General features: G+C 53.4%; 1 protein-coding gene across 2 annotated transcripts in view; it reads right to left on the bottom strand.

Moving 5' to 3' along the window:
• GNAO1 (G protein subunit alpha o1) overlaps positions 1-27,577 on the bottom strand; it is a 171,377-nt gene that overhangs the window by 14,355 nt on the left and 129,445 nt on the right. The window contains exons 4-7 of one of the 2 annotated variants that reach the window (XM_053602126.1): positions 11,125-11,285; positions 6,957-7,085; positions 4,892-5,021; positions 1,290-1,443 (exon numbers count right to left, since the gene is read on the bottom strand). In XM_053602126.1, coding sequence (XP_053458101.1) covers positions 1,290-1,443; positions 4,892-5,021; positions 6,957-7,085; positions 11,125-11,285 — 574 coding nt within the window. The remainder of the gene's footprint in view (positions 1-1,289; positions 1,444-4,891; positions 5,022-6,956; positions 7,086-11,124; positions 11,286-27,577) is intronic. The other variant, XM_053602122.1, reaches the window with a different exon arrangement.

Genomic DNA, 27,577 nt, shown 5'->3' with positions numbered 1-27,577 from the left:
AGCTCTTTGATAAATCCGGGCTGGAGGTGAGGGGGTGACCCTGGGACTGCAGCTCACTACTCAGACCCCCTTGGTTAGTGGTCTCTTCCTTCTCCACCCCATCCCCAAACTGGCCTTGGTGACTGACTCCCTGCCTGTTCTACTGCCCTGTGGGCCACAAGTCCAGGTCATGGAGGCAGGATCCGAAGGCCTCCAACTATGGCTAAGGAGAAAGCTGGCTGGTATGTGTAAGGGAGGCTGAGCCCTGCCCGTATCTGCCCTGACACAGGCAGAACCTGGATCTTAGAGGGGAGCTGGGGAAGGGCAGGGTGTGGGGAGAGCTGTGATGCTTTCCTGGTCCCAAGCCCACTCTCAGGGAATGGAGGTCAGCCAGGGGGCTTTCCTAGTGACCACAGGTGTGCTCTACTGGGTCTCTGCCCTGCTCTGTGCTGTCAAGGCCCAGGGGCAGGTCAAGGTGAGGACCCCTGTCTACTCCTAGTCACCTCTCTGGCTAGTGCCTGACCATCTCCAGACTGCTGATGGGCACTGGGCTGTTCTGGGTTCCAGCTATGGCCCTGTAGCTCCTCAGGGGCCCTGGTTAGACTGCCTTCCCATCCCATGGTCAGGGGCAGGTAAAATCCATGGTAACATGGACAGAGCTGGTCTCTCGTCCTTGGCACCTCTGTAGGGCAGCCAGGGCTCTGCTGCTTGCAAAGCTTTGTCATTTGAATCTTGTAGCAACCCCAAGTGGGAGGTGGTGTCAGGATGCTTGTGAATTACTCACACTCCCAATAGGAAGAGCAAACAGAGCAAGCGCTCGCCGTGTGCCAGGCACCACGCTGAGCCCTGTGTGAGCATCAGCTCCCTTCATCCCCACGGTGACTCTGCGAGGCAGGCCAGGCAGTCACAGCGACCATCTTCATCTCACAGATATGGAAAGTGAAGCGCACAGAGGTCATGTGACCTCTCTGGGCTGCTGGGGAGTAAACCTTGAGCCTCTGCTTGTTAGCCCTCAGCACCGCAGTGTCGTTGCTCACAGGTAGCCAGCGTTTACAGACAGCCCTGAGGCTGCTGAGCTCAGGCACCGGTGAGGGGCTGAGTCCAGATCCCAGCTCTGCTTTCCCTGATGAGGAAGCCCTACTAGCTGCCCCCAGAGCCCTCACTATCCACAGTCTGAGGCCCAGTGGGGGCCTATTCAGTGCTGAATTCTGTATGGTAGAATCCAGACATCCAAGGAGCATCTCAAGGGTGGCTTGCAGAAGGGGGTCTGCTCCTTAGGGATTTCCAAGGTCCTGGGCAGGGGTCTCTACCTGTGTATTCAGGAAAGCAGATGGTCAGCGGGGATTTCTTGATCTTCTCCTCAAATATGTCCTTCTTATTAAGAAACAGGATGATGGACGTGTCTGTGAACCATTTGTTGTTGCAGATGCTGTCGAAAAGCTTCAGGGATTCGTGCATGCGGTTCTGCAACAGAGCGGAGGGGCGAGTGAGCGGTGGCAGCATCCAGGGCCCTGACCCACCGCAGCCAATGACACAGTGGGACAAGCCAAGGGAAGGTCCACCAGTGCGGCTGAACACGCCACCAGGACAGACGGGAGGGTCCACAGGACAAACAGGATGTGGTCCCTGCTTCATTCCACACGCAGACAGGGTGGGGCAGAGTAGGGTCAGGGGTTGGGGAGGCTGCCCCCTTCCAGAGCTGGCCTGGGTGGGGGCAGTGAGGTCACCGGAGAGGCCCCAGTGCATGGAGAGAACATGCACCATGCACGTGGAAGGCAGGGGCCGCAACCACCACCCAACACGCCTGCGTGGAACCGCGGGTCATGCAGATTTCTCTACAGGGGTATCATTCGGTTTCAACAGCGAGGTTGGGAGGGTGCACGCATTCAGTTGGGAAACATTAACCGAGGACGAGGAGATCCTCGAATTAATCCCGAGTTGGAAGCAGATACCAGGGGGACAGCGTCTTGGGGGTGATCTTGCTGTGGCCTTGGTGTGACTGATGGTTTGGTTGGTTGGCTGAGCCATGGCGGAGGCCAGGGAGGCTCTGGGAGGACTGGTTGATGGGGGCTGGTTTCTAGGTAGAGGGGCCAGAGGAACCCCAAGATGAAACACAGCAAAACAGATTAAAACAGACAGGAAAATAACATGAGAAAAAGAGAGGAAGAAATTGAAAAATCGGTTCAACCAGTCTCAGGACATCTAGGCCAGTCCATGAGGAGGCCCCCCGTGCCAACTTGAGGGGTGAAGCCGTCCTGGGCCTGTGGACTGCATGGCTGGAGACGAAGGCCAGGGTGGTGAGGACGAGCCTGAGCCAAGTGCGGGCGCAGGGCAGGCTGGGCAGGCGTCACAGCAAAGTCACCCAGGGGCGCCCTGAGAACCTGCTGCTTTCAACTCTTAGCTGATGGACTCGATTGGAGGGAGACACTTCATACCTGCTGGGCTTGGAGGGTCTCTCAGAATCTGCTCATGGTTTTGGCCTTGGGTTGGCAAGATAAGGCCCTGCAGGCGGTAGCGGTGGCAGTGATGGTGAGAAGTTGTGGTAGCCTGAGGCCTGGCTGGGTGGTGCTGAGAGCAGGAACGAGGCCAGGCCGTCAGGGTCCCAGGGTGCGGCAGACAGGGTGGCCAGGTGGCAGGTAGCAGCCACTAACCTAACTTCAGGAGCTGCCTCCAGATACCTTGGTCTTGGGCAGCCCCTGCTCTCACCCCAGGCCAGGAAAAGACTCACAGGGCTGACCAGAAAGGCCAGCTGAGGACCAAGGCCTGGGCCCCTGGGGCCTCGCTCTTGTCTCTCTAGGGCAGAGTGCCTATATCCTACAACCTGACCTCTAGCTTGGCATCTGGATGCAGTAGTAGCAGCTGCCACATACCGAGTGACAAGTCCCACAGGCAGCCACTCTTACAGCTCTCAGCCCCGAGAGCCTCACACTGCCCGTGAGGCCTTTCTGACATCGTCACCATTTACAGAGGAGAACGTGAAGGCCCAGGTAGGGAGGGGCAACTGCCCATGATCGCACACAGCTGGCAGGGGCGGCGCTAGACCCTGGACCGCATCCATCAGATTCCCCAGCTGCCCACCTCTGCATGTGCCCCCGGCGCACGGTTACCATTTCATTCTACAGCAGTGATACTGTTTGTGCTGCCACCAGGCGAGTGGCTGCCTTTGTGGCTGCTGTTAGGCTGCAAGCCAATCCCCATTCCCTGGAAGGGCTGTGCTCTTCTCTGGGCTGTGACGGTTGCCAGCTTTGGGGAGAAGGACCCCAGGAAGAACCCATCCTGACCTTGCCCCCATGTGGTTTGGTTTTCTCCAGGCCTCTGTTCCAGCCCTTGTGAAGAAGGGAGTGGGGATGGGGAAGAAGGGAGGTGAGGAAAGGCAGAAGAGAGGGCAAATGCTCCAGGATGAAGGCCCTGCTGGGCAACCAGGGCGGGTCTGCCTGGAGAAGAAGGAGACTGGAAAGGTCACACCATAGGAGGCCAGCGCCAAGCTTAGCTCCACCCTCAGGGTTAGGACCAGGCCCAGTCTTTGACCCAATGAACAATAACAGCCGAAACCCAACTCCAGGCACAGCTAGGCCTGCAGGAGAAGAGCAAGGTAGTAAGACGCAGCACGGGTCCAGACCACCCCACCCTACCAGAAGCCCCTGCGCTGTGCACGAGCCCCTCGGGCGGTGGCTCCTCCTCCCCGTAACAGAGCACCTTGCAGCATGCACCTCAGAGCCCAGCCCATCCTGACAGTAGCCCTGGGGCCCAGCAGGGCAGACAAAGAGGAAACTGAGACCCAGAGAGAAGACAGGCCTTCAAGGCCCAGCACGACGACAAGCACACCTTGAACCCCCAGTGCCAACCCTGAAAGGCTCGGGATGAAGGTCTGTGTGTGCTCCAGATGGAAGGTGATGACTCACAGCAGGGTGTAACCCCTCGGCCCAGAAGCCCTGATCCCAGGAGTGCTCTGGGGACAGGGCCACAGCCTGGCAGGCTGCAGTCCACATAGGGACCCGCTGGCTCCGGGCAATCACCAGCCACCATACAGCCACCAGCTCAGTGTTGCTGCACCGGGAACGGTTCCAAAGTGCTCCACGTGAATCATCTCGCTCCATTGCCAACACCCCCCACAAGGCAGGTACTATTATTGTCTCCCTTTCACAGAAAATAGTAACTGAGGCAGAAAAGATGCTGCCTAAATCTGGCAGCAAACCAGTGAGTAGCAGAGCCAGGCCCAGGCCCAGAAAGGCTGCACCTCTCGAATGAGCATCCCCCTCTGAAGTCAGTCTGGCCATTCTCAATGGCCAGAGCGAGAGCTAGTCTGACCACAACACGGACAGAGGTGGGAGCCTGGTCTGGCATCCTGCAAAGCAGGACCTCAGAGCCACGACTGTCACTCACCAGCATCCCCCTCCTTGCTGCCCTTCCCAGTCCCATACGTGGCTCTTGCAGCTCCCCTGGTCCCACATACAGCTCCCACAGCATCTAAGGCTGGTGCCCCAGGGAGGGATGTCACGGCTGAGACTGCTATTTCTGTTGGCATGTACATCCTTGCTTTGTTGCACGCAGTTTAAGGATTTGCTTAATTTCATTCCAGCCTGATGACCTCTGTGACACTGCCAAGTTTACTAAAGAGGGACTTACTGCCCAAGACCCAAATTGTGCAGAGCTGCTTGTGATTAGTTAGCATACAGGTGCTGAGCTGGGTGGCCATGGCCCCCTTTGCTATGCTGGCATCACGAGGTGTTTGCCTCAGTAACGTATAGTCACAGGAGTGAGCCACCATCGCCTGATCTGGTGGAACCCTAGCCGCTGCAGCTGGCTGGGCCCCAGAGCTGCTGTGAGCAACTGGAGCATGGGCACTGGCTGGCCTATTCTTCAGCCAGCCCCTCTGCACTGTCCCCTGTCCAGGAGGCCCAGGGCCACTCACCGTGGTTTCATCTTCATGGAGCACCTGGTCGTAGCCGCTGAGCGCGACGCAGAAAATGATGGCCGTGACGTCCTCAAAGCAGTGGATCCACTTCTTGCGTTCAGATCGCTGGCCCCCGACGTCGAACAGCCTGCAGGGGGACAGGGAAGCTGGTAGGTGCAGCGTCCAGGCAGGTGGGGCGAAGCCTGGTAGGCAGGCTGAGTGTGCCCTATGGTGTAGGGGGTTGGGGGTACATGTGGCTCGGAGCCTTGAGAGACAGACAGCCAGGCTCGGGGTGAAGGTCTGTGTGTGCTCCAGATGGAAGGTGATGACTCACAGCAGGGTGTAAGCCCTCGGCCCAGAAGCCCTGCTCCCAGTCCTGGGGTGGTGGCAGCCAACATTGTCCCAGGGGTCTGTCCCAGGATCCTGCTGTGCTCACATGTAGTGACTCAAAGGCCTGCCCTTGCAGCTGAAGTGTTTTACTAAGTGTCTGCACCTGACCTAGCCCCCAGGCAGCGCCTCTGAGAGGTCTCCTCTTGTGGTACATTAGCTTTCTGTTCCTTTTCTGGGCATGTGCTCTGGGCAAACTCCAGCCCACCTGGGAGGGAGGCTGGCAGGAACCGTCACCTATTATGTGGGTGGCTGATGTGAGCCAACAAGGGGCTGAGGATGCATCCATGCTCCTGGTGAGAGCCCAGCCATGGCGGAGCTGGAATCTGACCTGGGTCTGGCTGCAGACAAAGCTGTGCTCTCAGCTCTGCTCTGCCTGCCCCTCCTCGGCAGAACGAAGCTTGGTCTCTCCTCCCCTCATCTGCCAGGGGACACGAGGGCTGTGGGAAGACTGTGGGCAGGTGAGACCTATTATGTCTAGAAGTAAGAGGTCAGCCTCCCAGCTCAATCCCGAGTGGGGAGCCCTGCAGCCTCCTAGACCCAGGAAGCCTGTTGGCAGGCACCTGCTGGTGGTGGGGGCTGGGCTTTACCCTGTGCGGACAGGACCCCTGGTCCCTCCACACAGAAGAGGACAACTGCAGGCCAAGATCAGAGTGGGATTGGAGCCAAGAAACTGGTTCTTGCCCTATCATCACCTCCTGTGGCTCCTGCTGCCCAATCTGAGTTGCAGGGGTGGTGGCCCTTGGCCTCTGGGTCACTCCAGAATGCTTATTCTCTGCTTTGCCTGCTGGGCAGTGCTAAGCCAAGGTTTCTGTCCTATACTCCTGACAGGTAAGCAGGAGAGACTGAGCAGCCTGGAACAGTAGGGAGGCCTCAAGGTTCCAGAGAGGCGAACTGCTGGGCCCAGGAACCTGGACACAGGCTCAGCCCCTCAGTCTGGACAGGGGCAAGCAGGGGACAAGGAAACAAGGTCTTATCTGTCTACTGCCTGAGGTCCCTGCCCTCCCTGTCCCCCTGTTCAGTCTTCCTGCTCCACTTGACAGCCAGTACCTATACCTGAAAGGCAGGACAGGCGCGGGCGGGCAGGGGCTCATAGGCCTCAGAGCATGGAGGTTATCCAGGGGGAACACAGTCCTCCAGCAGGGCCCGAGAAATTGGCCTCCCTCCTCAGGCCCCTGTTCTGAGGCATAGCCCCGGGGTCCTAGCTATGATCTGTGCCCAGGAAAGCCCTGTTTTTCTCAGGCCTCAGATTCCCCAACACCACACAGAAGGGTGCATGAGTTTCTCTCTCAGCCCCTTCCTGCTCTGAGATTCTGTGGGTCCTCAGAGTCTCCCAGCCTTATTCCCTGCTTCTGGGTGGCCTTAGAGGGGCTGCCTGGGTGATCCTTCTCTGTCCCTCTCCTAGGAGGCCCCTTGGGGATAGGCTGCCCCTCCTTAGTCCACCCAATTCTATTGCTCCCTACAGCCACACATCAGGACCCTTCTGCTGGGAAACGTTCCTTCTTACCTCAGCCCCTGAACTTGGCAGAAACACCCACAGACAGGTGCCTTTGGGATCTAACTGCCCACCCCCGTGTGAAAACTCCCCAGGGCAGGGCAATGTCTGGGTGTTCCGGGTAAGATGTGGCCGAGAGGCTGGGCGTCTCCCACCTCTCACCCACCCTCGCCAGGGCCTGGGTATCCCCCTGGGCCTCACCTGAAGTGGAGGTTCTTGAATGTGAAGTGGGTTTCTACGATGCCGGTGGTTTTGACCCTGGTTCGAAGGATGTCCTGTTCAGTGGGCTGATAGTCGGTGGCCCCAATCCGATCCAGGCTGTCCAGGTAGCTGGGGACAGCAACACACAAGGGACCATGGGCCGAGCACCTGGGCATCGCTCAGGGCTCGCCGGGCCACCCGCCTTCAGAGTCCTGCCTCAGCCAGGGTCCCTTGAAGGCTGACAGTGGAAATGACCATGGCTGTCCAGGGCAATGGGGGGGAGGGTCGAGTTGACCAAGGAAGTGGAGTTTATGACCCTGGCCTTGCATCCCCAGAGAGCCTGACAGAAAGGGGTGATATTCGTGGTTCTAGGTACGCTCAGACAAGACCATGCTTTCAAATGAGACTACAGTGTTTATAATACTGTTTGTTTTGTATTTCATTTAAAAAATAATAATGGCCAATAGGTAGGTTCTATTCTTCACACGTATAGTAGTGTTTCATCTTTAATTTCCACATTAATGGACTGTGTTTTAAATTAGAAAATCAGAGCTCAGAGGAGGTAAGCACCTCATCTGAGGGCACACAGCTGTGAACCAGGGCTTGACCTGGACGCCTGGCCCCAGTGTCCACTCTCTGAGCACTCTGTGGTTCTTTGAGAGGCTCCCAAACTCTGGTCTACTTTTTTCACCCGCTATATCTCCCTCTTGTTTACCATGGGGGCTGAGTGCATCTTTCCATTTGATGTTCTTGGAGGGAAGGCTTGAGGGCTTCATAGCCACACAGGGCCCAGGCCTCCCTAGGACCCAGGTCTTTGGAATCAGGGTTCTCTCCCCTTGCCACCAGGCTCTGGGAACTGGTGGGGCCTGTGCGCTTCATCTTCCCAGGCCACAGGCCAAGCACTCAGAGAAAGCTGCTTGCAAGGTGCTCTTTATGGGTTAGGTTTGGACCCAAAGCCATGGTAGCATCTGGGAATCCAGGAAAGGGGGAGCTGAGCCAGCTCTAGAGGATTCAGTGATCCATAGGGCAAGCCAGGTCACACATGTCAGGTGCCAGGACAAGTCACACACAGCCCCAGGGGAGGGGCCCTGGGTGTTTGAGCCATGGGACAATGTGGTTGCATTTGCCGCAGAACCTGGCTGGGCTACATTCACCACAGCATGAAGATGAGAGTGCTGAGCAGCTCGTGTACAGCTGGGAAGGGCAGACCTTTCACCAAGGCGTTTACTGATAAGCCAATAACACACTGTTGGGACTCAGGCTTTTCCATAGTGGGATGGGAGCCCTGGAAGGTTCTGTCCAGACTGTTGATACATGGTTCTGTGGCTATGGTGATAGCCAACTGCATGCTGGGCAGGGGCTAGAGGGTAGTGGAATGCTAGCTGCTCTGTGCAAAGGGGGCACCTGCTAGGGGTGTGAGAGGAAGAGGTGGATGATGCCCCACCTGGTAGAGTGAGGTGTGGTTGATGGGAGGGGAAGGCACAGCAGAGAGGGACCCTCAAGGCAGAAGTCAGGAGGGAGGGCTGAGCTGGCAGTAGTGGGTTGAGAGTTGTCTTCACTAGGAAGACTTCAAAACGACTAACCAGGCTGAGAGGATCACCCAGGCACCGGCCCTCAACAGGAAGAGTTTCTGGGATGGATGGAGGTCAGGAATCCCAGGGCCAAGCAGCAGGCAGTGAGGCCATCTGAGACGGTGGCCTGTAGAGGTGGCGGGTGGGAGCCAAGCCCAAGGGTCTGTAAGGGGTCCTGGAGGCTGAGTAGGCTGCAGTGGAGCAGAGAGGCTGCTGGTGCTAAAGGGAGCAGCTTCAAGTGAGAAGGGGAAGAGGAAGGCAGCCAGCCAGCAGGGATAGTTCAGCAGGGGACTGGACTGGGGAGCCATGGAACCCTCTTTCACAGCCCCTGGCTAGAGGAGCCCTAGGTACCAGGGTTTCTGGGTGCTATCTCAGAGTGACCATCCAGAAGGAAAGGCTGGCCAGGTTCATGGAGGCTCCCTGTCCCTCCCCCAGGAAGGGCTGGGCTGGGAGGTACTTGGAGATCAAGGCTTGAGGATATAAGCAACACCCACTGGGAATCACCCTATCAGGCCTACTTCTCCCTTCTGTCGCAACAAATCCACTTTTATCTGTTTTATATACTGTGCCCATGATTTTGTCATAAGACAAACTCTGACCACTTCACCACCACCACCACAATTCTGGACCAGAAAACACGTACGGTCCTCCTGCCCTGACAGTCTACATGTCTCCTCTCTCTCCTGCTGTGGACCCTCTCCCAGAGAATAGACATGGAAGACCCAACCCTGGATAACAGGAGAGAACGGCAATATTATAAACCCTTGAAGTGGAAAATTTGAAAGGAGGCAGGGATGAGAAAGAGAGAGAGGGAGAAAGACGGAAGGTGGATTTCCTCAGCTCACTCTGGGGGGAGAATTGACAAATACCAACTCAAATTTCCTATTTAAAGTTATAAAGGTAACCACCGGAAGAACTAAAAATAATTCTGCAACTAGCAAAAAACTGGAGGTGGAGGTAGAGAGAGCTGGAAGGAAGGAAGGTGAGCTGAGTTCCTCAGATTTCATAGTGGGGGTCAGTAAAGACTATTCTAAGTCAGAGGATCAAGTTTTTCTGGATGTCACTGGCACAAATGAACAGAAATGGGCAAAAGTGGGAGGGGCAGGCCTGGGAGTGGGAGGGGGCCTTTATGTCCCCCTGTGTTGTTTATCATTATTTCTGCAGTAAACTCCTGGTATCATTACCGACCTGGGTAAAAATTTAAGTGGAGGATTTGATGAACCGCCAAAAGACAGACCTGGGTGGGGACGGGCAGGGAGAAGAGAGGGGTCCTCTCTGGCCCCCTCTATGACCCTCCATTCGGGGTCATAGCCCTGCTCCCCTAAGGAGTCTGTGGGGCTCATCTAGCCTGGGGTTTAGATATGCATCAACCAGGACTCATGGGACTTAGGCCCTGGGGATAGTACAGGTGTGTAGAAATGAGCTTATTCAGGTCCCTAGTTTGTTAGCCACCATTATGGCCAATAGAAATGTCTGTTAGTGAGTGCTGTGTGCTGGCCCTAGCTTCTGTTAAGATGAGGTTTCTCAGTTCTACTGATGTTTTGGGTCGGACGATCCTTTGTCATGGAGACTGTCCTGTGCACTGTAGGCTGTGTGGCAGCCACTAGATGCCAGGAGCATTGCCTCTTCATGACAATCAAAAATGTCTGTAGGGCTTTGAGGCAAAGTGCAGAGAAGCCCTGGTAAGGATGGCTGAATCAGATCAGGTCGGAGCCCTGTGCCCTCAGCTAGCAGGATAAAGCCCATGGGCTCCTCATCAGAAGCTCCCACTGAATGCATAGGTGTCAGAGTGCAAACGTGGGTGTGTTTCCTGAGAGCCGAGGTACAATCCCAGTACCTCTACGACAGGAGGCATGACCTTGACCGTACTGACCATCCCAGAGCTCTGGAGCCACTGATTGAGGGGCCAAGAGCTTGTAACCAGGCAGAACGCCCTTGGAGACACCTGGAGTGACAAAGCTGCAGGCTTATGACCCCTGTCACTGTCAAGGGAAGAGCCTGGGGGCACTTCCTCTGCCTTTCCCCTTCCCACCCCTTCCTACCAGCTCTGGCTTTCTCCACTCCCCTTCTCTCTCCTCTCCCCTCTCCCTTACTTAGTTATAACACTGCATTAAATACATGCCTGAGTATTTAACATATTTGTTGAATGCAGTTACATATTCCTTATCTTAAATATAGAGAAATGGAAATTTCGTTATTTTCAATAAAATAAAATAAAATAGTGCTATTTAAGACATTTTCTGCCTACATTCAGCTCTTGTTTTGTATTCAGGGGTCAGGGGGTTTTTAAGCCATGAGAAAAGAAAGGCTGTGACCCTGAAAGGCTGCATTCTGCAGTCCCATGCACTCCTCAGGACAGCAGGTGACAGAGTCCTGCCCGCTGGGAATTCCCACTGTTGGGTCGTCTCTCGTGCCCTCTGCCTTCCCTGGCATCCTTCTCCTCTTCTCGTCCCTTCCTGACACCCACCACCTGCAGCGGAGTATCTCGCAGCAGGTGTGGCCTTAGCCACAAAGACCTCCTTGTCCCACTGATGCCTGTGCCCTTTTGACACCATGTCTCTGCCCTGCCCCAGGCCTCCCTCCCCTGGGTCACTCACTATTTGGCAGAATCATTGAGCTGATACTCCCGAGACCGGTTGAAGCACTCTTGAATTCCTGAGTCACCCCAGAGCCGCATCATGGCAGACAGCAGCTCTGCAGAGAAGGGCTCCGTGTCTTCCATCCGGCTCACCACGTCACACACCATCTTGGCGTCAGCCTGTGAGGAGACATGGGTGGTGGGCTGTGAGACCTCAGTGGGATGGAAGACCTTTGGCCTGCCAAGGGCTCAACCTTATCCCCATGCTGCGACTGTGATAAGGGCAGCAGCTGGCAGCTCTGCCCACAGCCTGCTCACTCTCTGAGCACTCCTTTTCAGGACACCTGCACGGCTGGGCTTCCTAGGGCCTTCAGAGCATTCTATGACATAGGAGTCACAAGGCATGGCCCACAGAGCCTGCAGTATCCTGGGGCAGAATGAGAGCAGACTGGGCTCTGTTCTCTACCCTCCAACTTGCAGCTCTGCCTTCACCTACTTTGAAAGTGGCATTTTGTACAGTGTTTTGTTTTGGGAAAAATTTTAAAACTCAGTGTTCTTGGCTAGAGTTGTAATTTTCTATGCTTCTTTCCCAAGGTGGAGACAGTGATTGGAACCAGGCTCTATCAGGGAGCGGCTGTTTTGGTGGAGTTGAAGTCAGCTGAGGCACAGTGGAGCTGCACCATAGGGTTGGCCACGGGGCTGGCTGCTAGTGCAGACGGTGACAATTCCTCATGCTGACATGAAATCTCAAGAAGGAAGGTTCTTGGATTGCCCAATTTGATAAAACTTACCCTCATTGACTTGTATTTATTTGTTTGTGACCTGCGGCCTACCTTTCTCTGGGTGCAGGTGAAGCCCAGGTCAGGTGAAATAAGGGAAGGGTGAAGGGGAAATAATGACATTGGGGTTCTCTCCTTCTCTGCCTGCTTCCCCCCCTCATCTGAGTGGGTGTAGCTGAATTTGCTCAAGGCATACTTGTGTAGGCTGAGACTCAGTCGGAATGACAGAGAAGGGAAGGTTCTGTGTAATTAACAGGTTTCTTCCCCCTTGTACTTACAGTGGATACCAAACAGGGGTCACCTATTTTCAAAGACTGCAATCAAAAATAAATAACACCAAAACCAGGTGCGTGGTGGTCTTAACTCAGGAGGCTCTTGGAGAATGACCGCACCACCACCTTGCACTTGCAGGCAGCACTTCACAGTTTACAGAGGACTTGGACGTGCACGCTGCCACCTCAGAGCTCCACACGCGCCTCACGGAGGAGCGGGGGGGGGGGACCTGCGTCTGTGGGCCTGATGCCTCACCCCTCCTCATACCCAACCATTTGCCCTGTACTCACCTTTACAATGCAAACAAGAGATGTGAAATTAACATAGGATACATTTTTAAAATACAATGAATTTTGATAGGCTGGCTGCAGTGGCTCACGTCTGTTATCCTAGCACTCTGAGAGGCTGAGGCAGGAGAATTGCTTGAGCTTAGGAGGGCCAGACCAGCCTAAGGAAGAGTAAGATCCCATCTCTACTACAAACAGAAAAATCAAGTGGGCTTTGTAGCCCTAGCTACTTGGTAGACTGAGGCAGGAGGAGTTTGAGGTTACTGTGACCTTGGCTGATACCTTGGCACTCTAGGAACAGAGTAAGACTCTGTCAAAAAAAAAAAAAAACATTAATTTTGGCCAAAAAAGTGCAATTGGCCTTTGAACAACACATCTTTAAACTGTATACGTCCACTTGTACACAGTTTTATTCAGTAGATACAGTCGCCCCTTCGTATATGTGGGCTCTGTACACACAACCAAGGGCGGATGGAAGATACAGCATTCGCAGGATACAAAAACCATGGGGCCAGAAGGCCAACGTTTCGTACACTCCCTGCCAGACTTGAGTGTGCTTGGATTTTGGAATCCACTCCCCAGCTCCCACGACCAGAGGCAGAACATATTTCCTGTCTCCTTGGCACTGAGCGTGGCCACAGGACATCATGGCCCACAGTATGCTCAAGAGGCCATGTGTGTTTCCGCCTGTCCTCATGGGCCCCACCACTGCCATGCATATGCCCAGGCTCTCTCGTTCATCCCAGGGAGAGGCTTGGATGCACAGTATGGAGTGGAGACCCAGCCTGGGTCTCCGACCTGCAGCTCAGTGTGGGGGAGGCCTGCTGTGGCAATAGCTAATACTTGCTGTAAGTATTATCATCCCTATTTTATAGGTGGGCCATGGAAAGGAAGGTGCTCACCTAAAGTCACAGATGGTCAGTGGTAGGACTGGGACTTAAGATTAGGAACCTTCTTACTCCAAGGCCATGGTCTGTGGCCAGACCCAGGTGTGCTAAGAGCAGTCACTGATGACAAAGGACCCCTGCTGAGGGTCCAGATCAGTGGTGACATGGCAATACCCAGAAAGGTCTGCGCTCCATCTGACATGGCTGCTGCTGTTAACATCTCACTCAGAGCATGTTGTCTCAGCCCATTCACAGCCCTCATGTCCTCAATATCGCCTTCAGAGGGCTCCCCTGAGCCAACTGGCTTCCTGCGTCTGTTCCTCTGCTCCTGGGTGTGTGGCAGGCTGCACAGCTTGGGAGTCAGCACCCAAGACAGACAGCAGTTGGTAGGAAAATACCTGGTGTCCCTGTCCTCCTAGGAGACAATTCTGAGACAACTTCCAAACAGCCTTTCAGGGTATCCCCCGGGAACGAAGCCCCAGCCACCCAAGTGGCAGCCCACCCATGAACTCACCTCTCTTAGGCTCCCTCCTGCCCTGTGTTCCCTCCCCACTGCTCCAGGGCTTCCTGCAGTGACCACTAAAATAAACACCCTGTTTCCCCACGTCCTCATCTTAGGTCAGCTTCTAGAAGAACCCAAACCAGGACAATAGGGGCTGTTGAAGCCCAGGCACCACACGCACCCTGTCTGCTCATTCTTCATGTGCTTCTCTGGCTGCCAGGACTTTGCCCAGCCTACTCTCCTGAACAAGGTGACGAGCCCCCAAGACACCTCGCTGTCCCTGCCAATATCCCGGGAGGTCCCAAGAACCCCTCTCCCATGTGACCCCCTCCCGGTGCTGTGCCTCAGCGCGTGCTCCATCTGTGCAGCACGCAGGGGTCCCAGCAATGGGGAGGAGTGTGATGCACCCAGGTGCCCAGAAGCCCGCAGTGCTGGAGACACCTGTGTCTTTTGCTGGGAGTTTTCAAGTGAGGCCAGTTTAAAAGGCTGTGTCCCCAAAGTCATTGGTATCACTGAGACCGATGTCCCTCAGCCTATGGAATAACGCTACCAGAATGAAGCAGGAAAGTGTCCAGGTGTTGCGTCCCTGAGGCTGGATCCTCTCACTCGCTCAAAGGTTGCTTTCTGCCATTCACACACACCATGGCCCTGACTAACATCAGGCCCCAGGAAAGACCCACAGCTGGGGGAGTCAAGCATGTGGAGCTAGCATGTGGGTCCCAGTGGGCTCCAGAGAGTCCACATGGGCTGGGCAGCTGGTGCCAGCACTCCTTGGGCCCCTCCTCTGGCTGCCTTCTCCTTGGTTTCGGCCCACACAAGTCCCGGAGCCCACTGTGAGACCAAGCCCCTGCTGGGGGCTGGGAGTGGGATGGACCAGGCCTACCATCTCTCTGACCTTGTGGGCTGTCCAGAATTGGAGCATCTTACTCAGGGATGCAATTACCATTACTAAACGTTATTCTGCTGTGAACCCTTTCAATCCCCAACCCTCTAATTGAGCCAGAGGAGAGATGACCCACCAAGCCCAGGCACAAGGCTCAGGAAGTGAGTGGGAGGTATTGAAAATCTGCAGGTGAGCTTTAGGGTGGGAGAGACACAAAAGAAATCAGGTCAGCACCTGGAAGGTGTGTGGCCAACTAAAGGTTCTGTACAAAAGGTATGGGCAGCCAAAGCCTTTACTGGAGGTACTTCTATAATCGAGCTTTCTGGCTAAATAGCTATTTACATGCCAGAGCCTGTCCACTGCACAAGGGTGATGGCAAAATATCAACCCCACTGCCTCCCTTGGGAAGAAGGCTACAACTGGTGGAGGCTGGAAGGTCAAGCCCACCTGCTAGCCCAGATGCAGCTCACCAGGGGCAGTGTCCAAACACCCTCCCCTGACATGGAGGTTGCCCTCCAAGGGAGTCTGGCCTCTTGGGGCCAGGGCTGGGCTTGTAGCACCTCTGTTGGCAGTGACCTGGATAGCTGTGCTTGCGGCCTGGGCTTTGGGTGCGCCAGGCAGGCAGTAAAGACTCAGGGAGGTGGGTGGGCAGGCAGGGGTGGCATTTCTAATGGGGACTAAAATAAGTGTGAGGCCTGTGGGCCAGGGCTCTGCAGCTAATCCTGCCTGGTTGACCTCAGGGAATGTCACTGTGTTTCCCATTTGAGAAATACAGGTGTGAGGCTGGCCAAACTTTTCCGAACTTCTTCCCCTGGGACCCACCTTCATGGTTTCTGCCAGATCTGTGCAGCACAGAGTCACAGCAAATCAGGACCCGAGGGGTGGGCAGGGCTGGCAAAATTTTCTCTGATCTGAGCCCCTTATAAACCAGAGCCCCCCCAACCCACTTTTTCTTCCTATCTTTTTTCTTCCACACATGACCTGGAATTTTATGAATCCCACTCTAAGGGGGTGTATTCCACAGTTTGGGGAACACTAGATTAGATGACTTCCTGGGATTCTCTAGTGGACAGCCCAGGGCTCTGGGGCCTTCCCCCAGCCTCGCATCCTCAGGGTGTTGGAGTGGGGATGGGGTCCCAAGCTGGCAGCACCGCCCACCTTCACCCCCTTCCTGCTGCTCTCCTGACTTCCTCAGTGGCCCAACTGCTCAAAGGCAGGCCAGGAGTCCTGCCTGATTTCCCTGCTTCCTCTCCCACCCTGCATTCAAGCTGTCGTAGTCTGTCTCCCAGCCATCCAGTCCATAGTCCCCTCTCAAGGGCTCCCTACCTCAGTGGTGCTTCTCTCCAATCTGTTCCCTACACAGCATGAGACTACCCTGTTTTCCCGAAGATAAGACATCCTCCGAAAATAAGACCTACTTACAGGAAAGATAAGACGTCCCCTGAAAATAAGACCTAGTGCATCTTTGGGAGCACACCTTAAAATAAGACACTGTCTTATTTCGGGGAAACAGGGTAGTAGTTTTCTCTTAACATCTCCCCTTCTCCTTTAGAAAAAGACCCCCACCCCCCCCATTTTTAGCTGGGCACACTTAACATCAATAAAAGGACAGCCTTTTCCTAATTTTGTTTGTGGTTGGGTGTGACCTGGTGACAAGTTCTGCAGGAGAGGTAAGCTGAAGTGCTGTGAGGTCTTTGGAAAAGTCAGTAGAATGGGAAAGGACACCCTTTCCTCTCACTTCTTGCCTTTTTAATGCTTGGAACTTGGGTATGATGGCTGGAGCTCTAGGAGCCAAGTTGGATCATGAAGGCAAGGTCCACTCCCTAGGGAGAGTGAACAGTTATCTAAAATAAAAAAGGCCAGGTCCTTGACAAGACTCCATACTATCCAGAATCATGCTAACACTATTTTAAGTGTTTTCATTTTTTTTACAGTTAAAATAAATTCTATCTCATTTAAGCCACTATTTCCAGGGTCTTGGGCATTCAGTCAAACTTAATCCTAATGGATACACGCCTGTGGCTCAGTGAGTAGGGCGCCGGCCCCATATGCCGAAGGTAGCGGGTTCAAACCCAGACCCGGCCAAACTACAACAAAAAAAAATAGCTGGGCGTTGTGGCGGGCGCCTGTAGTCCCAGCTGCTTGAGAGGCTGAGGCAAGAGAATCGCGTAAGCCCAGGAGTTAGAGGTTGCTATGAGCCGTGTGACGTCATGGCACTCTACCCGAGGGCGGTACAGTGAGACTCTGTCTCTACAAAAAAACCAAACAAACAAACAAAAAAAAACCTTTCTCTGTTTAAACCAGGCGTCCTCAAACTGCGGCCCGCAGGCCACATTAAGCAGTGTGAATTGTCTTTGTTCCCATTTTGTTTTTTTACTTCAAAACTAGATATGTGCAGTGTGCATAGGAATCTGTTCATAGTTTTGTTTTTTTTTTTTTTTTTTGGTTTTTGGCCAGGCTGGGTATGAACCTGCCACCTCTGGCATATGGGACCGGCGCCCTACTCCTTGAGCCACAGGCGCCGCCCCATAGTTTTTTTTTTAAAACTATAGTCCGGCCCTCCAACCATCTGAGGGACAGTGAATTGGCCCCCTGTTTAAAAAGTTTGAGAATGCCTGGTTTAAACGATTTCAGTAGCTTCCCATCATTACTAAATTGCAAACTCCTTACTCTAGACTACGAAATCCTTACCTAGCCCTCTGACCTAACATCCTACTACTTTTCCTCTCTTCTTATTCCCCAAACGAGCTGGGATAATCCCACCTCATTGTGCACCATCTGTCCAGGTCGCTCTAGGAGTGCTTGCCCTGGCCCCTCTCAAACGTCACCTCCTCGGGGAAGCCCTCCCAAAGCCCCGGGGCAGAGCCTGCTCCCAAAAGGCACCAAGCCAACCGGGTTACAGCTGCTGCTGTTTGTGCCAGTTCCTCGGGGCAGAAACAGTTTCTTGGTTTCCCCGGGTGCTACTTTGGGCCTTGCACAGTAGGCAGCTGGTACTCAGCAACGTGCATGGGATGAAGGAGCTCTTGGCATTTTAATTTTAGGCATGGCCCCAGTTTCTTACTCCATCATATCTATCCACCAACTCTTACCAAGTTGAACAATATTTGTATCTCACGTAATTACAGCGACCCTACTAGGGAGGCAACCTCTTTAGGTGGTAGGTAACCTGCTCGAGATCACACAGCTAGTAAGCAGGACAGAAGACTGGACTCGAAGTCAGTCTTCTCCACTGCACTATAGTTAATAGCCCTGGACTCACTGGTGCAGTCCCGGGAGCAAAGGAGAGGAAGGTGGGTAAAAAAGAAGGCTTTGCAAATAACGCCCTTCCCTGACCCAGGCTGAGTGGGTGGGCTGAATCTGCCCTCTGATTGTAGGCGTGGAAACATGCTATAGGCCTGGCCAGGCCATCACGCTGGCCTATGAATAGCTTGGGGTGGATAAAGAATCCATAGTTGTCAAATTTGCCTAAACAACTGGTCCCCCACTCCAACCAGCCCAGGACATTTGTAGGAACTATGGAGAAAGAGAGACTCTCAACGAGGGGCCCACCTGAGTACAGAGCTGTCACAGAGGGAAGCAGAGCTCAGAGAGGGGGCCGCCTGAGTCAGCAGGGTCAATACCTGGATTCAGCTGTGCCTGCAGCCATACATACCCACAGGCTTTCTAGTTATCTGAGTTGATCAGTTCCTTGATTTTTTTAGGTCCTGGTGAGGATATGTTGTTGGTTTGTCTAGTTTCTTTTTGCACTTATCCCCAAGTCCTATTATACACCCTGATCTGCCAAGGCATTAGTGGAGGCAGAAGATGCTCCGATTACCCTGAATGGCTCCCTCTGCATCTGAGTCCACTCCTCTCTCACGGCAGAACCACGCTCTGTGCACAGTGCCCACCTCGGTGCTATATTGCCTGCTTGTGCAGCCCCTCTCTCTCCCACAGGACTGGCATGGCACTAGCTGTGTTGTGGGTACTGGCCACGTGTTGGACACTGTGGGCAGTGTGGTGGGATGGCAGTCCTGTAGAGTTCACGGACACATGTGTCTGCTCAAGGAGTGAAAGGTGGGCCCCCTTTCCACTGCTGCCCCTACTGTTTGAGGCCCAGCTGCAGAGGCAGGGAGGGGGCACGCCTACGCATGAGAGAGAGAACGTGACTGTATTTGCTCAGACCAGCAGGCCTGGGAGGAATGGGTTTGCACTCACTGAGTGCTGGGCATGCCCGCAGCTCTCCTGCCTCCCCATGCCCTCTGAGGAGCCTCCCGCTCCAGCCTCTGTTGATCACTCCCTCCTTGGCCTTCCTATTCCTGCTCCATGCAGACTTCTGGCCGCAGACTCAGGAGCCACCTAGACCTGGGCTTCAGTCTGGGCTCCCACCTCTAGCAAGGGCCTTAACCTCGCTGAACCTCAGCATCATCACATGTGGAATGGGAGCGGCAGCAGCGGAATTTTCTTCACAGGGTGGCCGTGGGAGCAAACAGAGGGCTTAGCAGCAGTGCAGCACCCAGGGGTGGTTGTGCTGGTGCCCACTCTGTGAATGAGTATACACTGTCCCACATCTTGGGCTGGCAAGAGACCAGCTGTCCACACTTACGATGATCAAGGCATGGGAGGAGGATGGGATTCTTCTGTGGCTGGGACTGTGCATTTCTGAACTGTAAACAGTAGACGAGACACCACTCTTATTGGTTTAGGGTCAGAGCTGGAGGAGGCTGTGACTTCTCAAGACCACCTGCAGGGTTCTTTTTACCACATCAATATTTACAAGCACCATTACATTTTTGTTTTTGTTTTTTTTTTCCCCCACTGTAGCCAGTACGTCCTTTCTTGTTACTCCAAATGTTGACATATTATACTTTGGTTTCTCTTCAGATCACATAAATCTTTTGCCTTTTACTCCAAATGTTGACATATAAATGGCTGAGCATTCTAGAGGTGACAGAAGGCACTGTGGGGGGACCCCAGGACTCCAGAGAACCCCTTCTTTAAATCTCTGCAGTAGAGAGCAGCTGGAGATAGGGCAGGGGACACCTCCACTGTCTGGAGGGCTGGGGAACTTAGCACAGGGTGCCCCCCAGAACTGGGCTGCCTTGGGCTGCTGCTGGCGGGCAGGGTGCCCTGGGTGGTGGTGGGGGTAGGGAAGCCCTGGAGCCATCAGCACACAGGCTGAGAACGTCCTGCTTTGAAGATGTGCTGCTGGGGACTGATCAGCAGCATGCTTGGGAAGCAGCACCAAGACCCGGGTGACGATCAGAGGTATAGTCTGATGTCACCCAGCAGTGAGGGTGCTGCTTCCAGAAAGCTGTCCCCAGTCAGCCAGTGGGTCCCTGGAGCTAAGAGAGGCACAGGCTCCCAGGGCCCAGTCAGGGCCTTGCCCACCGGTCCATCTAGCTCCCATCTGCCTGGCCAAAGGCATCCCCCTGCACCTTCTCCTGCCCTGGCATCTGCTCAGAGATGTAGTTGGTACCTGTCTGTCCTGTGCCACACCCCAGAGTTGGTGTGTGTGTGGGGGGATAGGGAACCAAGAGAACCACTTTTTCCACTCATATGCCAGATACTGCAGTGACTTGGAAATGCCTGGGAATATTCATTGTCTGAAACCAGGACAGCAAACTGTGCTTTTAACATATGGGTCTTCAAAGCCCTTCCCTTCTCTTCAGGGCAATACAAGCTTTCAACAAACCTCGGTGGCAAAGAGGCTTGGAGCTAAACTATAATAAAAGGCCTCTTCCCTCTCAAAGGATGAAATACAAAGAATGCGGCGGGGGAAATGAACATGGATTTTTAGTCAAGTGACCAGGTTCAAATCCTACCTCTCCACCTTTTTAGCTGTGTGACCTTGGACAGAACACTTAACTTCTCTGAGCCTCTGTTCTCTCATTAGTTCCCATCACACAGGGCTGTTTGTGCAGATGAAATGGGCTGAGGACGTGACACAGCTCTGCCACATGAAAGAGCCTTGCAAATGTTAGTTATTATAAGCAAAGATGAAGTGCCTCAGACACAAACAACAAGCTGACATAAAATAAGCCTGCTTTGTACAAGACTTTCCAGGCAAGCATGATAATCTTGATAACAATAATCATAGTAATTATAATAATAACCCCTTCTACTTGAGGAGCTGCTTTGGATTTTTCAGAATTTTCCTCCATCTTTAATCTTTTAGGCCAAGTGAAGTGTGAGTGTGCTAGCGCGCGCACACATCCTCCTGGTCCTCCTTCCCGTTGCAGGGACAAACCTCCATCCCACCCCACCCAGCCCCTTGAGCTGTAGTTGTCCCTGAAGCCAGCAGGGGGCAGGAGTGCACAGGTCAATGGGAGAGGGAGCTGGCGACCAGGCAGGCAGGGCCAGGCCCAGGGGCAGCCCAGAGGACATTGCTGCCTTCCTTGGGATGCTGACCTGCTCAACAGGAAAGGGCAGAGAGACCTCACTGCAATCCCAGCAGGTGGAGAAAGGAGACTAGGGCAGCATTCTGGGGCCTTAGTAATTGCCAGACCCATCCCGGCCAGGCTCCCAGTCCCAGGAAATACAGCCACGTTGAGCCCCCCTTCCTCCCTCCAGCTGGACCTCAGAACCATGGCAGGGGTCTGTCTTACTGGCCCCAGGTTGGCAGATCATTCCTTAACTGTAACTCTCTTGGAAGCCCTACCACCCCCTCACCCCCAGAGTGTGATAAGCATTTGTGACAGTGTCTTTGATAGTGGCAATGAGAGGGGCACTGGAGGCTGCTGGTGGCTGGGAGTGAGGCACATCTGGACTTGGGACTCTGAGCCTGGCCCATGCTGTGGATTCTAAGGGTCTCTCAAGAGAGTCCGGGACCTTGTGGGCCACCAGTGCTTTAGGGAAGGAAAACTTCTAGGCTTTCCCAAAAGACCTATCAGTAGAACCAAGGATTCAGTGCTGCTTCTAATCTTTCTTTCTGCTGTTAGGATGATGACCCTTTGTTCCCTCCTATCAAATCCGCCCATCCCAGCCAGGTGCAGTGGCTCACGCCTATAATCCTAGCAATCTGGGAGGCCGAAGCAGGCGGATTGCCTGAGTTCATAGTTTCTAGACCAGCCTGAGCCAGAGTGAGACCTCGTCTCTAAAAATACTCGGGCATTGTGGGAGGTGCCTATAGTCCAACTATTTGGGAGGTTGAGGCAAGAGAATTGCTTAAGCCCAAGAGTTTGAGGTTGCTGTGAGCTGTGATGCCATAGCACGCTATCAAGGGGTGACAAAGTGAGTCTCTGTCTCAAAAAAAAAAAAAAAAAAATCCTCCCATCCCTTCTCCTGTGCCCCCTTCCCGGCTACCTCTCTGTCAGACCTTGTGCCTCCACCCACTTGGCCATCCTTCCTTGCCCTTTCCAGCTTCTGTCTACCCCTGGTGACTCACCTGCTCCTCTGGCCCACCTTGCCCCATCCATTCCTCCCGTCCTTGTCTCACTCATTCATTTACCTGTCCACTCATCCACTGTGCACCTGCGAGGTGGCAGACACTGCGTGGGGGCTTGGTCTTAAGGACTCTCCCATGTGGCATAAAGGGCACACGCCAACCCATCACCCGTGCGTAGCAGCTGGTGCCTTGAACACAGCAGGGGAGAAGAGCTGCCCCTGACTTTCCCTCCCTCCACCCACGGTCCCATCTTTGTCAGGAGCTGTGGTCTTGTTAAGGAAGGCTTGCCTGAGGTCTCCATCTGGGTTCAGAAAACAGTCTAAACTCTCTGGATTCCCCAAGGATTTGTCCTAAGCCCTTCTGAGAACCTTTCGTGCTTTAGGTCCAGGCTGCTTCCTGTGGAGTGGCAGAAGGCTTAGGTTTTCCATCCTAACTTTTCTTTCTTTCTTTTTTGAGATAGAGTCTCACTCTTGCCCTGGGTAGAGAGCCATGGCATCATCAGAGCTCACAGCAATCTCACACTCTTGGGCTCAAGCAATCCTCTTGCCTCAGCCTCCCAAGTAGCTGGAATATAGGTGCCTGTCACAATGCCTGGCTATATTTTTACCTGCCTTGGCCTCCTACAGGGCTAGGATTACAGGTGTGAGCCACTGTGCTCAGCTTTCCATTTTAACTTTCTGTAGGGGTGAGTCCTTTTCAGCCTCCTAACCCTTGGATCTTTGAATTGTTCAGAAACAGCTTTTTCCTAGACAGAAGCTGGTTCTTTATGTATGTTCAAGAGCCCGGGGGTGGGTGGGTGGGGAGTGAGTGGGGGAGACTGTGGCCTGAGTCCTCTGCTTTCTGCATTAAACAACTAGAAGTGTTTACTCGGATTGTCTCTGTCAGCCCCTGCCATCGGTGTGGCTTGGCCTGAGTTAGGCAGAAGGAGCCAGGGCTAGACCAGTGAGAGCTGCTCCTGCACAGGCTGGCTGATGTCTCCTGTATGAATCCCAGGGCTGGGTGCTGGGGACACTGAGTACCAGGACCTTGCCCCTTTCCTACCCGGGCTTGTCGGCGGGCGGGACCTCAGGGGCAGTGGTGCCAGGGTGGGCTGCCTCACGACAGCAGAGCAAGGTCAAGGTGGGGATGCTTGAGGAAGAAACTGAAGCTGAGGAACTTGCTGGGCAGCAGTGGGTCCTGGAGGCACCAAATGCCCTTCCAACCATCAGCAGGGTCTGAGGACAACAGTGAGGTTGAGAGGTCCACGTAGCCCTTAGACATTCAACTAAGGACAGCCACCCTGCCCGCACACAGATGGCACAGGGGAACACACACAGACGGCCTCACAGCCGGGCTGCTGGGCACAGAGTGAACGCATGCTCTGACCCCGGTGGGGCAGCTCTGATGTGTGAAAACCCTTCCCCACGGGGCCTCTCAGAGCAAATGCTAACCCTTCTGCGTGTGGAGCTGGGGATGGGCATCCTCCTGTGGGTCTGGGGGAGTGTCAGTCCCGAGTAGAGTGGGCCTGAGGGTGCAGGGAGGCCTGCAGCAACGTGATGGGTGTGGGGCTGCAGAAGGGAGGCCCTGCGCCATCTCCTCAGTGGCAGAAGACTGTCTTGGGCCCCAGGAAGCAGCAATGTGTTTATGTCACCAAGGCTTCTGACCACCTCAGGTCTCAGAGGGTGGAGTAGGGATGCTGCCAGCCTGAGCTCCAACCACCACCCCTGTGGGGCAGCATTTTGTGGCTCCCATCTCTCCTGTGCCTTCTCCCCTGTGGCAGCTGCACACTGCCACCGTATCTCTCCTAGACGGGGTCTCAGTGTCCACCGCTGTCTGGCTGAACCACCAAGCAGGCACGAGGCACCATCAGTCACAAATAAACCGTGAGGTGAACAGGATGGGAACTTCCATATTCTTGATGCTCTCACCACCCCCACCTCTCTTCTCCCAAGCTTAATGTTCTAAGATAGGAGAAAAGAACAAAAATGGGATAGACTAAATTTCTAAGAAACAAACGAGGGCAGAGTGAAATTACCCATACACACCCATACACAGCTCAGTCAAAGGGAAGGAAAAATGATAATGGCCAACCTCATCACAACACAAAGTGACAATTTGAAGAGTTTAATTAGAGCGGCCTTGGCTGGGAGCTACTGGCAGCACAGTTACTGAGAGAAAAGACGGGTGCTGGAATAGCCACGGGGGGGAGGGGGGAAGGCAGGTTCTGACTCTGACACTGGGCCCCTGGGTGCCTCTCCCTGCCTCCTTGTCCCCTTTACTGGGGACATCAGCTCCCACACCATTCACCAGAGCGGCCAGATGCCATTTCTGTTAGGAAAGGAGCACGTCACCTTGCTTCCAGGATCTTGCCACCCTCTGCCTCTGAAGGGCTCTTGGACCCGGACAGCCTCTTCCCCGCTTTGAGATCTTAGTGTCCCCAACTACACAAGGGAGGGGCTGGCTAGCTCAGCGGTTCTCAAAGTGGGGTCCATGAGATGAAAACCATTTTCATAATGATACTAAGGTGTTATCTACCTCTCTAACAAACATTTTGTAGCAGCAGTAGATAACCATACCATCTGTGTCACCAAGCAAGGCAATTGCCACTGTGTCCTTTACCACCATGCGTTTGTGGTGAAACAGCCTATTCTTGGTTTTACTGAACAGTGTCCTTGAGGAAGCAGCAGAGGCTGTGAGTTTTTAAAAATCTCCACCCTGAGCATGTCTTAACCCTGTGTAATGAAATGGGAAGGACGCACAGAGTCCTTGTTTGCAAACGAAGGCTGTGGGCAGGCTCCGGGAGGGCCAGAGCTGCTGCCCACCCAGTGCCTGTGTTCGTGGGACACTTGTCTGTCCTTGAGAGCACCTGACGGACGGATGAGCCGTGGGGGTCAGCCTGGGTCTTTGGCAGACATTTTCTCAAAACTGAACCATTTCAGTCTATCACTTCAAGGAAAACAACCGACATATTTTTTACCAAAATGATAATATTCCAGCTTTCAAGTGAAAACTCAAGATTGTGGAAGACTGGTATGTAGCAATCTAAGCTTGACAACTTAAAATCTAAATACCTGAAAACTTTTCTGATGAGATCCATGTTGACAGTAGCAAATGTGAGTTTTTGATATTATTAATATATGCTGAAATGTGACATTTGGGAGATTCGTATAACTCAGAGAGCCAGTATTTTCCAAATGACAAAACTGGTCTTACAAAATCATGCCTGGGTAAGCGATCCATTCAGAGTAGAAGGCAGACCAACGGATGTTAACGTAAGAGAACAGGTAAGGGTCATTGATGCAGGTTCAGATTCCACATTTCAAATATCCTTTAAGAAACTGCCACCTGTCCAATTTTGGTGAATTGCACAGAATAAAAGAATAATTATCTGAAAAGGCTAGTCAAATGCTTCTTCCCTTGGCAATAAATTTTTCTTCAACCAAAACAACACATTACAACAGAAAGAATGCAGAAACACCTTCTAAGAATTGGGCTATCTTCTATTAGACCAGGCATTAAAGAGATTTGCAAGAAATGTAAAACAATGACATTCTTCTTACTAAAATACATTTGGAAAATATAGTAATTTTTCATAAAGATTTTATTTATGCTACTGTGTGATGGTTTTATTATGGCTATTTTCAGGTAAATAAATATTTGAAAATTTTCCTGGTTTCATTGTAATTTCTAATACAACAAAAGTTGATAGATATAACCTACATAAATGCTTACTGGGGTCCTCAGTAAGTTTTAGGAGCAGAAACCAAACTATCTGAGATCTGCCAGTCCAGGTCATTCTTTCCCAAGACCTCATTTCCCAGTATTTTCATCATCTCTACCAAAGTCCAGTATTAACTAATGCCTATTATTTTTCTTAGACACATCTTGGTACTTCGTAAATGTCATATCCCTATGGCAAGTGAAAACCTACATGAAGTATTTTAAATAGAAGATACCCACAACGACAATGAAAGCAGAACACTATTTTTAAATTCTAGTGGGATCCTGTTGCCTGCTGCCTCAGCCGTAGTCCCTGCTCTCTTTGTTAACAAGGGAGGTAAGTTCCAAGGTGTTCAAGGATGCTCAAGCACCAGCCTGAGGCTTTCTCCTTGAGGTTCTCAGATAGGCTGGAAGAGAGGAAAGAATCCCTTTTTGACTCAGTGAATCCATGTTATTAAATGCTGTGACCCTGTTCCATGGAAGCACTGAAGCCATCTCATCTTAGGGCAGTGGCCTGTACCCCTTGCTTAAAAGGGCCCTGGGCACATGGCAGGGCCAGCTGGCAAGGCCTCCGCCTGCTGAGGTGTGGCTGATTCACAACAGATCTTCTCATGAGCTGAGAGAGGGGCTTTAGGTTATAGCCAACACCTCTCGGTTAGAGAATCAAGAATTGAGTCTTTGCTAAGGCTAGTGGTGGTGAAGGCTGTCAGGGTTAGGTTTCAGGAAGGACGTCTGGGTTCAGAGGTGAGGGCAGGCTGGGCCAACTGGCCTACAGGGACAGCAAGCTTATGCTGAAGCCTTCTCAGTGGCTACTGTGGGCCTTGGGGATCACAGACACACAAACATGCACCCCCATGTGAAGCCTTTGATCAAGGAGCCCTAACAGATAATAATAGCACCTGGTATTTATTTAGTGAGTACTTACCATGAGCTCTGCTTCACTTAATATTCACAAGTATAGCACTCCCCCCATTTTATAATCAGAGAAGCCAAAGCTCAAGATGGGTTATGGGACTTGCTGGAGGTTGCTTGGCCAGCAGGTGGTAGGGCTGAGATTTGAACTCCAGAGCCCACACTATGATCTCCACGTAGCACTGCTTCCTCTCTGTGGATTAACTGCCTCATCTTCCAAAGGGAAAGTGGAGCCCAGGGGTAGGAGCGGGGGCTCATCCAAGGCCATCAAGCAAGCCAGAGGCAGAGCTGAACTGGAGCCTGCCAGCCCTGCCTCGTGGAGGGCCTGGTCTGGGAGGCTGGCCCCTGGGATGCTCTGCGGCTGCTACCACCTGTTCTCCTCAGCTCCCAGAGGGCCTGTGTGGTGCCCACCCTGGGGACCCAGTGTTAGCATGCTGATCCTGGTAGCGTTTACATGAGGCAGGTGGGATGGAGACAGGTGTAAAAACAAGGGTGACAAATGTTCCTGTAAACCATAACACAGGAGAGGCAGAGTAGCACCCCTGGCTGGGCACCAGCTGGGCTAGGCAGTGAGGGCCCAGCTGGCAGCCCTGGGGAGGGCAGGAGGTGGAAGGCACAGCTCCCTTGATTCCCAGAGCCTGGCCCCCAAAGTAGTATGGAGGATTGGGGCTTATCTGTCATGCTATGTCAGTAGGAAGGGAGGAGGGGCATCCACAGGTTCTGAGTCCAACTCAGGGTCAGACAGATGGGAGCTGTTCCCGCCTGGGTGCTACCCTCCTAACAGCTTCCTCCGTCCCCCTCCCTCTCCTCTTACTCTTGCATCCATACCATCCCCCTTCCCACTGGGTCAGGGTAGAAGCCAGCCCATACAGCACCTTTTTTTT

Source organism: Nycticebus coucang, chromosome 2, assembly GCF_027406575.1.
Source record: "Nycticebus coucang isolate mNycCou1 chromosome 2, mNycCou1.pri, whole genome shotgun sequence".
In the NCBI taxonomy this organism is placed as follows: Eukaryota; Metazoa; Chordata; class Mammalia; order Primates; family Lorisidae; genus Nycticebus; species Nycticebus coucang.
Note: the sequence above shows the minus strand (reverse complement) of the source record. Positions and strands in the feature narration are given on the sequence as shown.